Below are 12,065 nucleotides of genomic sequence, written 5' to 3'. Positions count from 1 at the left end.
CAGAAAATATAATCAGACTCTACTTTCTCCAATTGCTTTTTAAACTTTGAGCTCCTTGAGGACAGGGAACCTGGTCTTATTAATTTTTATCTTCCCTACAACACCCAGCATTGGGCATCCCATGCTCAGTTGGTGTTAGATAGTGCTGCTGATGGACACAAGTGCTATCCTGAAGGAACTCAGAGGCTAAGAAGGGAGACAAAACAAATGCATTGAATAATGACAACCTCATGAGCAAAGTCTACCATGGGACGTATAGGTACAATGCTAATTGAGTTCAGACGGGGCTTACTAAAGGATGTGACATTCAGTCTGGTACATCAAAAAGAGTGCAATTTGGAAAGGCACAGATGAAGGGGAAAGACACCCCAGGCAGAAGGAACCTCCTAAGTACATGCAAGGAAGTGGGAAATTACAGTGTAGGTACAGGGAATAGCTGCCATTCGGTTTGATTAAACTGTAGGATCCTGGAAGGCAGAGACGTGGGAAGTAAATTATGAGAAAGGCATTCAGAACTTCATGATACCCAAATGATACTTGTACCTCAAACACCATTTTTATGTTATCTAAGCCTCATACTCTTCTTGGATCATTGTAACAAACATCCCTTTGTTACCTGGTATGTTGCTAGCATGTGAGACAAGAGATTGCATCTGCTTGCTCCGAGAAGATCCACTTTTTGACACACATCCATCTTCAATTTGTCAAAGTTTTTTTTTGCAAGGCGTACTTGTGTTTGTACCTATGAAAGTAAAAAAGAATCTTTAAATCACTCAAACTCTTAAGTAGTTAACATTTTCAGGTGAAAAAAAAACACTTTTGAAAATTTCATGCAAATGAGAGGATCCTACAACATCCATTATCTCCAAAGGACCTAAATGAGAGTACCACACATTATGAGTTTACAGCAGACTTACCATCCTAATTATATTTACCTTAGTCTAATGTTACAATTTTTTTCTTCTCAAGGCACTCAAAAACTGACCATAGTGGGGAGAAGTCTGCAGATGTGCAGGGTGGCACAGGAGTGATCTGTACTCCATTATTTTTCTATAGTCCTTGGAAGCTGAGTTCCCATACACTCTTTGCCCAGCTTCTCCTAATGTGAATGTCTTACATAACATGGTATATTCGTTAAAACAAATTAACATCCATACAATCCTACTTACTAACTTACACACATGATTTGGATTTTACCAGTTTTTCCACTAATGTCCTTTTTCTGTTCTAGGATCCAATCTCAAATCCCCTATGAGGGAATTTGACACAGCCTAAAAAACTATCCCCACTGATCAACTTTCAACTTCTTACTATGGGGTAATGTACACTAGCCATGCTCCATCCATCCCTGAACTGTACAGTAATCTAGGGATGGAGTGAAGATCAGGAAAGATTCAGACATGTCTATACTACACACTATTTCATAAGAAGATAGAAAGTATTAAAATTTGATACAGCTGCATTAAAAATTGTGAAGTCAAATTTCCCTTTCCTCCAATCCAAAGTGTCACCATATCATATTTTGGCCAGGGAAAGGAAGGTGATTTTTTAAAAACCACTTTATTGAGGTATGATTGACATATAAAAAGCTGTACATATTTAAGGTATTCAACTTGATGAGTTGAAATATTAATTTATCTCAGATAAGCCATGAAGTTGACTAGGTAGGTTACCAAGAGTTGGAAGAAACACTGATTTATTAATTATTGCTCTTTCACCACAGGATTACCAGGAGGGCATGAACAATGTCTACCTGTTCACCATTATGTCACCTGGTGCCTTGGGTTGAATGTCCCCCCAAAACTTAATCCCCACTATAACTGTTGACGGTGGGAAATCTTGTTATGGTAATTGAAAGGTGGGGCCTTGAAGAGGTAATTAGATTGTAGGACTATGCCATGCCATAATGAATGTATTAAGAATGGTGGTCCTAGGCATGGTTTGGAGGGCTTTAAAAGGAGAGTGAATGAGGTGGTTAGTCTCTGTTCCACAATCTTCTGCAATGTGAAACCCCTGCATTGCTGTAAAGCCACCACCAAGGCCTTCACCAGCTGTGTTCCCTGGACTTTGGACTTCCCAGCCTCTGAAACTATAAGCAATAAATTTTGTTTTCTTTGTAAATCACCCAGTTTTGGGTATTTATGTTATAAGTAAAAGAAACAGACTAATACACCTGGCAACCAGATACAAAGCAGGTACTGAATACAATTTGCTGACTGAATCAAAAAATGTTTTCAGGCCATTTCAAAAGATAAGGTACTTGAGTAAATTTTAAAGTACAAGCTTTAAGGTAGTTTTAGAAGTTGTTTTCTACTAAGAATAAACATGTAAATGACTTGATATGAAAGGGTCTGCAGAAAGTTCATGGAAAAGTTTGTATTATCTTTTAATTCCATTTTTCCATGAACTTTTGAAGTACTCATACATTAATTTTTACCACTAATAATACTAACATATTCAGAGCTAATAAAATTACAGGGCATTTTATAATGATGGTAAATTTAACTAATAGTTGATACAATTTATTACATGCCAACATTATTCTATTTTAGCTGCTATTACCCTCTCTTACTGATGAGGATTGAGAGGCTTCAATCAGGGCAAGTAACTTATGGGCAGGGCTGGCATTCTAAATTAGCCTGCCTGACTCGAAAGCCATGTTATTCTGCCTCCCAAGCAACTAACACTACTCATTGGAAAATCAAGAAGCTCACAAGTGTGATTCTACCCAGAAACACCAGTTTTCCCTGTAAGATCCTCCGGAATTGGAATCTAATGAGGCAGCACATTTAACACCATACTGATAGAATTAATACACTGCATGAATAGAATCTTGTGTCTATAGCTATATAAAAAATTTCCTAAGAATTTCTCTGTATTCTCTGTCTACAGAGCTGGGAAGAGCAGAGAACAGTAACCATCCAGTTCCTTTCAAACTGACCATACCATGAGCTTAAGTAAATCCAGAGTAGGAGTATTACCCACTATAGAGTGAGAGCCAGTAGTTTAAGCTACTTGGGAGCTCTGCCTATAAAAAGAGTCTAAGATGAGTTAAGTGTCAGTGATTTTCCTCTGAAAGAAATATAAAGACAGAAAAAAGAAAACCCGAGCTCCAGAGGGGAGAAGTGGGAGAGTCTGGAGGGAAGAGATCCTCACTTGCAGGCCCTCCTGTGGTCACCAGCTGCTCGGGCCAGGAAGGCCTCCTCAACTGGGATCCTGAGAGACATCTGTCCTCAGGCTTTTCTTCTGATGGGGAAGGAAATACATACAGGGTGAGAGCTTTCACAGGTGCATTCATTTGACACATATTTACTGAGTGCCTATTATGTGTCAGGACCAGTGCTAGGCATGGTGTGTGTGAAGGAGTAAGACACGTAACAGGCAGTCAGTGATGATTTATGAAGGAAAGCACACAGGCATAAGGACCCCCCAACCTTTTAGGGAGGACAGACAAGTTAGCAACTATCTTTTAATACAATGGGGAAAGTATAACAATAGAATTAGGAATGAGGAACAGAGACAGCCCAGACAAGAGAATGATTAATGCTGGGGACTGGGTAGAGTAGGGGGGGTGGGGTTAGTAGGATGATGGCATTAAAGCTCCAACTGATAGCCTCCCTCTATCCCCACCCCTGCCCCATAACTTTGTAGTGTCCTCCTACATAAACTCTGGGCTTGGCCATGTGATTTGCTTTGGTCAACAGGATGTTAACAAATGTAATGCAACTGGGGGCTTGAAAAAAAAATGCTAGCATGCTTCCACTTTCTCTCTTGCTTCTCTGAGATGGCCACAAAAACATGCTTGGGCTGGCCAGCTGGAGCAGCGTGGGAGACATATCTATTCTATTCATGCAACTGACCAGAGGAGAGCCCAGTTGTCCCCAAGATCAGTCTTTGGCCAGCTGACCCCCAAAACATTGGAGTGAACCTAGCAGAGCCCTCCCTGCCCCATAGCTGACCACAGACACATAAATGAGCCCACAAAGACCAGAATGGCCCTGCTAACCCATAGCCTTATGAGCAATAAGAAATGCTTATTCTTTTAAGCCAGTCAGTGTTCTAGTTGCCTATTTCACAGCATTATTGTGGTCATAGACAACTGATATAAACCATAAGGAAACAGACAATGAAGGCTTCTGAGATGAGGGGATATCCGAGGCAGGGCTTAAAGCATCACTAGGAGCTACACAGTAAATATAAGGTATACATACGATTGGCCTACTTACATAGAGGTTCTAGATTTTCTAATTAAATGCTAATTAATTTTTTTGTGGGGGTATGAATTTTGCTTTTTCCTTTACATTAATATAATTAGTTACTCATACTCATATCCTAGGAGAAAACTTATTTGACTTGCTTATAACACAAAGCTCATGAATTAATACAATTTAAAATGTGCCCTAATTTAATTTTGTTTAAATTTTGCAAGGTAATTTTAGAAACCTAGAAGACAACTTCGACACTTGACCCAGTGAGTTCTGAAAGGCCATATGCTTTGTGTGTCAAAAATGATTATTAAAATACTTAACGCACTGCTGAGTTTCCAAATGCTGAGTCCTTTCCCTGCCAAGCAAGGAGGATGTAACACGGTTGGGCATTTTGAATACAGTAAAGTTCATTTAATATTTTGTACTCCATGTCTGCTCTATAAAACACATTTCCAGCCTGCAGCCTGAGGACAAAACACCAAGGACAAAGCCCAGCACAGGCCATCAAGAGTGTAATTTCATATGCCTCCAGATTCACGTAACTAAAATGTTTTGATTATTATTCCTCTCAATCCCAGATAAATTATATTAAATTACATAAATATCTTGAGACCTCCCGTGGTTTTCAAGATTCTTTAAAAAATTTTTACTCAAATAAATATACCCTTTGTTTATTTCTTAATTTTATTTCTGTTACCCCACCGTACTGCTCTTATGCTCACGCTCTAGGAAATGACCATGTATATTAGACCCTCTTTAGTATGGATCCTGCCTTTCTCAGACCACAGAAATTCAATTTATACCAGAGAAAGCAGCAATATCTTTAGTGCCAAAACTACAGGGCACTGCTCTGTACTTATTCCTTCTAACCTGAAATTCTACCTCTTAGCCCCAACTTGAACTACCTTTGGTGAAGTCAAAGCTATTCATCCTCTCAGTTCAGTCTGGCTTCCCCATCCAGTGGGAAAAGTCATTGTATTACTCAACAACCAAATAATGTGAATGTAGTTTTGCATTTTTTTCTAAGTGTTTTATTTCCTTTAAGAAAAAAATAAAACAATTCTCCTCATATTTTTATATCTTCTTTCAGGAGATAGCTCTGCTCCCTCAACTCATTCATTCAGCAAATACTTCTTGGGAATCTTCTGTAAGCCAGTGGCAGTGAGCACAACTGGAGGTGGTCTCTGCCCACATAGAACTGACAGTCCAGTGGGTATTTTCACATCACTGAGGTCATAACTACAAATTAAGTGAGGTGCTAGGATGGAAAGCCACACAGTCTCACAAAAATGACCGACCAAGGAAGCTGACCCAGAAAATGTCCTCCAAAGATACCATGCTCAACCTCTTCACTGAAGGACTGCACATGATTGACTATGCAAGGAGAGAGAGTAGTCCGGCAGAGGGAGGGGCATGTGCAAAGGCCCTGTGGTGGAGGACAACGAGGCAGGTACCAGAAGTAGGCCAGTGTAGCTGAGAACAAGCAGGAGGGAGGTATGAGATAACACGGAGAGGAGATTGGCGTACATCCTGGAGCAGGGCCTTGTTGGTGTGCTCGGGATTCTAGTTTTTGTCCTTGAAGCAGTGAAAAAACACTGTAGGCTTTTAAGCAAGGAAGATATAGGATCCTGTTTTCAGTTTGAAAAGATCATTCACTGCACTGCAGAAATGAGCTAGAGGAGAGAGATGAAGGTGGATAAGGACAGACCCAGAGTCAAGGGGAAAGATGATGGTAGTTTTAGACTTGCGTAGTGATGCTGGATATGAAAAACAGTGCTCTGAGCTGAGAGATTTTAGGAGGTAAAACAGGACCCAGTGAGGGATTAAATGTTGGGTGTGGAGGATGACTACTATGTATTTGACCACCTCAAAGCCAATGGTAAATGCTACTGTCTAACTTGCCTTTTCCACCAGCTGATTCTACTCATACCAACTTCTCATGGACACCTCAGACCACATCAGAATTCTTGTCTTGCTTTCCCAACCAGCTCTCAGTACTTCTCCCTCATTATTGATCTGTTCACCCCTATTTTCCTCTAGGGCAGCATCCTGCATTCATGGAAAAAATTTAAGATTATAGAGTATACCAATTACTTCTTTGGCATTTAGTAAGGTGCCACAAGAGAAAATCTAAGCTAGCCTTTCTGAAGTCACTTAGAAAACAGAAGGTCAGATACTTGGATTCGCGAAAAGAAGATCCTCTGTCCAAGGCCAATGAACCAAGACCTTCTGAGGGTCAGATAATCAAGTTTAACACTTTGCTGAATCACTTTAACACTTTATTGCACTTGATTTATCATATACTTACATATTGATGGCAAGAGCAATTTTGATAATGTATTATGCAAAGAAGTATGTGCATGTGACTGTGTGTGCTTCACTCATGTGACTGTGTGTGCAACACGCATGTGTGCGGGCAGCCAAGTGTAGACTTCAGGAGCTATCTATTTTTTGGTTTCCCCTCAACAATACTCTCATTTCATTTTGAAAATGTTTTGATCTCTTTACTAATATAGTTTCAATGGGAACTAGTATATTTTTTTATAGGCCACTTCCATTGACTGGCTCAGGGATCGGCATCATGACCCAAGTTGAGTCAATCATAATGTACCATGGTGGGCTAATTAGGTGAAAGGCACCTGATTCAAGCTGGATGAATCAGAGCCCTTCTTTAGGATTTTTGAACTTGGAACTAGAGAGAGTAAGTCTCAATCCTCCTCTAGTGGCTAGGGGCAGAAAGTCCTGGAATTTGAGTTTCTTGTGGTATAAAGAAAATTGGTCTCAGAGAATAAAGGTGATATCATATAGAGAAAAATGTAGAAGAGAAAAAGAAAAAGAATCCTGGTAGCACTCAAGTTCTGGGATCCAGTTGCTCTTCTTATGGTTACATAGAATTTCTAATTAACTCCTTCCTTTGCCTTGATGAATTCAAGCTGTCTTTACGGTACATGGAGCCAAGACAGCACTAACCCAGGCTGCTTACTCATATCTTCTTGAAAATTCATACGAAAGGCTCTCAGAAGTTATATGATAAAGATCCCTTTCTAACTTTGACGATTCCAGTGTTTCTAAAATTTATTTGAACAGAGAACTCTTTCCATATATAATATACCACCTATTTTATGCCATAAAATTTACTTGGGAAATCCATTTTACAGAATAGGAAATCAAGACCTAGATATTTACCTAACATATAAAAATTAGATTCAGACTCAGGTGTATTTGTTTCTATAATTCATGCTCTTTACCCTTTAATCATGGGATCCAGGGCCATGACCATGTGACCATGTGATTCTACCACTGACCCTGTGATTCACAGTGTTCTGAGTCTGAGACATGCACAAAATGTGTGGACACCATCTTAGGAATCCCTGGTCAACACTGCTGACTTCATCAGTTTATATGTAGGTATAGGGAGACTTCAAACTACATAGCCTGAACAGAGCTTCTATTATGAGAAATCTTGCTGAGGCTCTTTAGTGCAGTCTCCTAAACACAGTGGAAAGAAATCAGCCCCTCAAATTCCCACAGGCAGACCATGGTCAGTTGATTCCCTGTTTTGTAGAAGAAAAATATGTAGAGAAGATATATGTTTATTCTGTGCCTGGAAGGCGATGCCACCACTGCCATCATCATTATCATCATTACTTTTAACAAGTCTTATTGAGCTGCAATTTAATGCTAAGTATACAATTCTATGAGTTTTTGGATAGTAATGTAACTACCACAACAATCATGATATAGAACATTTCTATCAACCCTAAAAGTTACCATTGCAGTCAATTCCTTCTCTCAAGTCCCAGCCCCTGCCAACTACTAATCTGCTTTCTGTCACTTTCTGTCACAGATTAGCTTTGTCTTTTCTAGAGTTTCATATAAACGGCATCATATAGTGTAGTCTAGTCTTTTTGAAGCTGGGTTCTTTCACTCAGCATAATCATTTTGAGATCAATGTTGTTGCATATATTTAGTAGGTGCTCTTTTTTAAATTTCTGAGTAGTACTTAAATGTATGGATATAGTGCTATTTGTATATCCATTTGGATTGTTTCCAATTTTTGGCTATTTTGAAAAAAGCTGCTATAAACATTTGGGTACAAGCCTTTGTGAGGATATGTTTTTCATTTCTATTGAAGTAGAATTGCTGAATGATATAGTTAAGTGTATGTTTAATTTTATAAGAAACTGCCAAAACATTTTCCAAAGTAACTATATCATTTTGCATTTCCACAAGCAATAAATACAAATTCCATTTGCTCCATAGCCTCATTAACCCTCGGTATTTTCAGTCTTTTAAATTCTAGTCATTCTAGTGGATGTATAGTCATAATTATTATAATTTTAATGTGCATTTCTCTAATTACTAATGATACTGAACTTCCCTTCATGTCTTATTTGCTACATATATTTTTAGAAATGTATCTTTTCAAACCTTTTGCCTATTTTCAAAAATTGGGTTTGTCAGAGCTTCTGGTCAAGATGGCAGAATAGATGGTCCCCAGCGTCACTCTCTCCCACAAATCAACCAATTTACAATGATAAAAAAGCAACAACAGCCAAGCTGGGGCCACTAGAGCTCAGGGGAAAAGGAGGAGAGACCTATGGAGTGCATGAAGGCAGGAGAAGCCATGACGAGAGAAAGAAAAAACTGCTTGGAGCATTTTGGGCTGTGGCCACTTTAAGGCTGGAGCTGCTGAGCGCATGGAGCTGGAGCCGGCAAAAGCCACAGGAGGTGGCAGGTGAGAAGAGGGCCTTGGTGACCCCCAGGACAGCAAGACCACTAATAGGGTTCCCGTGGATCCACACAGGAGCGAGGAGCTACTATTTTCAACAACCGAAAAAAAGGAGCTACTACTCAGAGGCTGGTGAGTCATCGCAAGGGACCAGCACATGGCCCAATCCATGGGAAGTGTTTGGAGCATAGGTGGTGGGGAAGATGCACCCAGCAGGAGAACACTGGGACACAACAAGCTGATCCCCCCCCCCCCAAATCAGTGCAGGACCACTTAGAGGAGACTGGTTGGGAATATGGAACTGCATGGGGTGCAGTTTGATGAAAAGACTCAGGCCCAGATCACAGTTTCTACGCAACCTAGGTGCACCAGGTCTCTGGAGAGCCAGAAGAACCTATAAGGTCAACCATTAAAACCTGAGCTGCACAAAAAGCCTTCCATAGGGAAACGGCAGCAAAGCAACAATTCAGCTCAACCACACAGCTCAAGTACTGGTTCCCACAGGAAGTTCCCCAATTTTAGAAGTAAGCAAAGGACAAAAAATTAGTTCCAGGCCAGGCACACCACTGGTACCTTGGGGCCGGCCAGGGGACCTGAGGCATGGAGCCAGGGACCAGACCCCTGCCCACAACCAGGCACACTGCCAGAGCCTCAGGGCCTGCCTGGGGACCTGAGGCATGGATCTGGTGACTGGACCCCTTCCCACAAACAGGCACACTGCCAGTGCCTCGGGATCTGACTGGTGTCCTGAAGCATGGATCTGGGGACAGACCCTCCTCCCACAACCAGGCACTCTGCCAGTGCTTCAGGGCCCACCCAGGGTCCTGAGGCATAGAGCTGGGGACCAGACCCCACCCCTTCACAACCAGGCACGCCAGCAGTGCCAAGGAGCATGCCAAAAACATCATGTCCATGTGGGTGGCCCACCACAGCCACCACAGTAACCATGGCTGCCGCAAAGTGGCTATACATTGCAACCACCATGCAGATGGTTCACCAGCCACTGGAGTGCATTGACACAAGGAGAGTCATCATCAGAGAACAAAGAAAAGAAGAGGATGTCTTTCTCCACAAAGCCCATTCCAGAGTGACAGAAGAAGCATCTGCTCTGGGGAACCTGAACACACCTCTCAGCATTGGACAGATCATCTAGGCAACAAATCAACAGAGTAACCATTACTCTTTCAGAAAGAGAGAAGAAATCTAGTATTATCAGTGGTGGGAGGGGAGAGGGAGAGGGGGATGGGGAGAGATTGGACAAGGGGCATAAAGAATAAGTATGATTTGTAATAATATATATACTAGTAATATTGATTTGATCAACATATGTCAACACTGAACCCCCAGAATATGTATAATAAATTATGATTCAATAAAATTTTTTTAAAAGGGTTTGTCTTTTCATTATTGAATTATGAGTTCTTTATATGTTCTGAATACAAAACCATAATCAGACTACGTCTGAAAACATCTCTTTTTGTCTGCAACGTGTTTTTCATTTTCTTAGTGTCTTTTGAAGAGAAAAAAATTTATTTTGATAATTGTAATTTACCAAGTTTTTATTTTATAGTTTGTGTTTTTGTGCCTTAACAAACATTTCCCTAACCCAAGATCAGAAAGATTTTTTTTTCTCCTGTGCTTTTTCTTTTAGAAATTTAATATTTTAGCTATTACATTTAGATCTATGATCATTTCAAGTTTGTTTTTATATATGATGTCAGGTAGGGGTACAGATTCATTTTGTTTTCCCCAAATATGGATATCCAATTGTTCCAGCAGCTTTTGTTGAAAATTATCCAAAATTATCCAAGGTAACTCACTGTGTTACCTTGTCACTTTTAGTCAAATCAACAAGACATATATGTGTGAGTTTTTTTCTGAATTTCTTATTTTGATCTATATGTCTATCCTATAACAATACCACACTGTCTTGATTACTGTCACTTTAATAAGTTTTGAATCAGGTAGTATTAGTCCTATGATTTCATTCTTTTTTGAAATTGTTTTGGCTGTTTCAGGCACTTCACATTTCTGTACATTTCTTAGGGTCAGCTTGTCAATTTCTACAAAAATGTCTTTGAGATGTAATTAGGATTGCACTGAATCTACAAATTAATTAGAAAGAACTGACATCTTAATATCTTCTGACCAATGAACATGGCATATGTCTTCATTTATTGGGTCTTTAAATTCTCTTAGCATTTTTCTATAGGTTTTAATACATAGAGCTTGCACATATTTTATTAAAATTTTATTGCTAAATATTTCATATTTTTGATGCTATTGTAATTATAATTTCTAAAAATTTCAATTGCTAATTGTTCATTAATAGAAATACAATTAATTTTTGTAACCTGATTTTGTATCCCCTGACCTTGCTAAATTCAATTGTTAATTTTAAAAGTTCTTTAAAAAATTCCTTAGAATTCTCTCTATATATCTATGTAGATGGATCTATGTACATATATCATGTTGTCTGAGAATAAAGACAGTCTTACTTCTTTTCCAGTTTGTACTTTTATTTATTCTTCTTGCCTTACTGTACTGGCTATGATAATGTTGAATACAAGTTGATGTGAGCAATCATACATGTTTTGTTCCTGATCTTATAGTAGAAACATTTAGTTTTTTATGATTAAGTATGATATTAGCCATAGGTTTTTCATATATGGCCATTATAATATTAAGGATCTTTTCTTCTACTTCTAGTTTGTTGACAATTTTTTATCAGGAATGAATATTGGATTTTATCAGATACTTTTTCTGGATCTATGATGATGATGATATGATTTGTTTTTGGTCTATACCTATAGTAAATTACATTGATTTCAAATTGACCTCCATTCCTCAGATAATGGCCTAGTCAAAACATAATATGCTTTTTTATAGATTGTTGGATTCTATTTGTTAGTATTTTAAACAGCTTTACTGAGATATAATTCACACACAGTACAATTCACCCGTTTAAAGTGTAAAATTCAATGGTTTTCAGTATATTCCCAGACCTGTGCAACCATGACCAAATCAATTTTAGAACATTTTCATCAGCCCCAAAAGAAACCCATGACCATTTCATTTTGTTAATATTTTAATAATAATTTTTTGTGTATGTTCATGAAGGACAT

The 12,065-nt window shown here is 39.0% G+C and overlaps 1 protein-coding gene across 5 annotated transcripts in view; it reads right to left on the bottom strand.

Annotated features, from left to right (window-relative positions):
* ICA1 (islet cell autoantigen 1, 69kDa) overlaps positions 1-12,065 on the bottom strand; it is a 153,320-nt gene that overhangs the window by 44,765 nt on the left and 96,490 nt on the right. For all 5 annotated transcript variants that reach the window (XM_008563850.1, XM_008563858.1, XM_008563869.1 and 2 more), the window contains one exon: positions 617-742. In XM_008563850.1, coding sequence (XP_008562072.1) covers positions 617-742 — 126 coding nt within the window. The remainder of the gene's footprint in view (positions 1-616; positions 743-12,065) is intronic.

Source organism: Galeopterus variegatus, unplaced genomic scaffold, assembly GCF_000696425.1.
Source record: "Galeopterus variegatus unplaced genomic scaffold, G_variegatus-3.0.2 Scaffold177, whole genome shotgun sequence".
Classification (NCBI taxonomy): Eukaryota; Metazoa; Chordata; class Mammalia; order Dermoptera; family Cynocephalidae; genus Galeopterus; species Galeopterus variegatus.
Note: the sequence above shows the minus strand (reverse complement) of the source record. Positions and strands in the feature narration are given on the sequence as shown.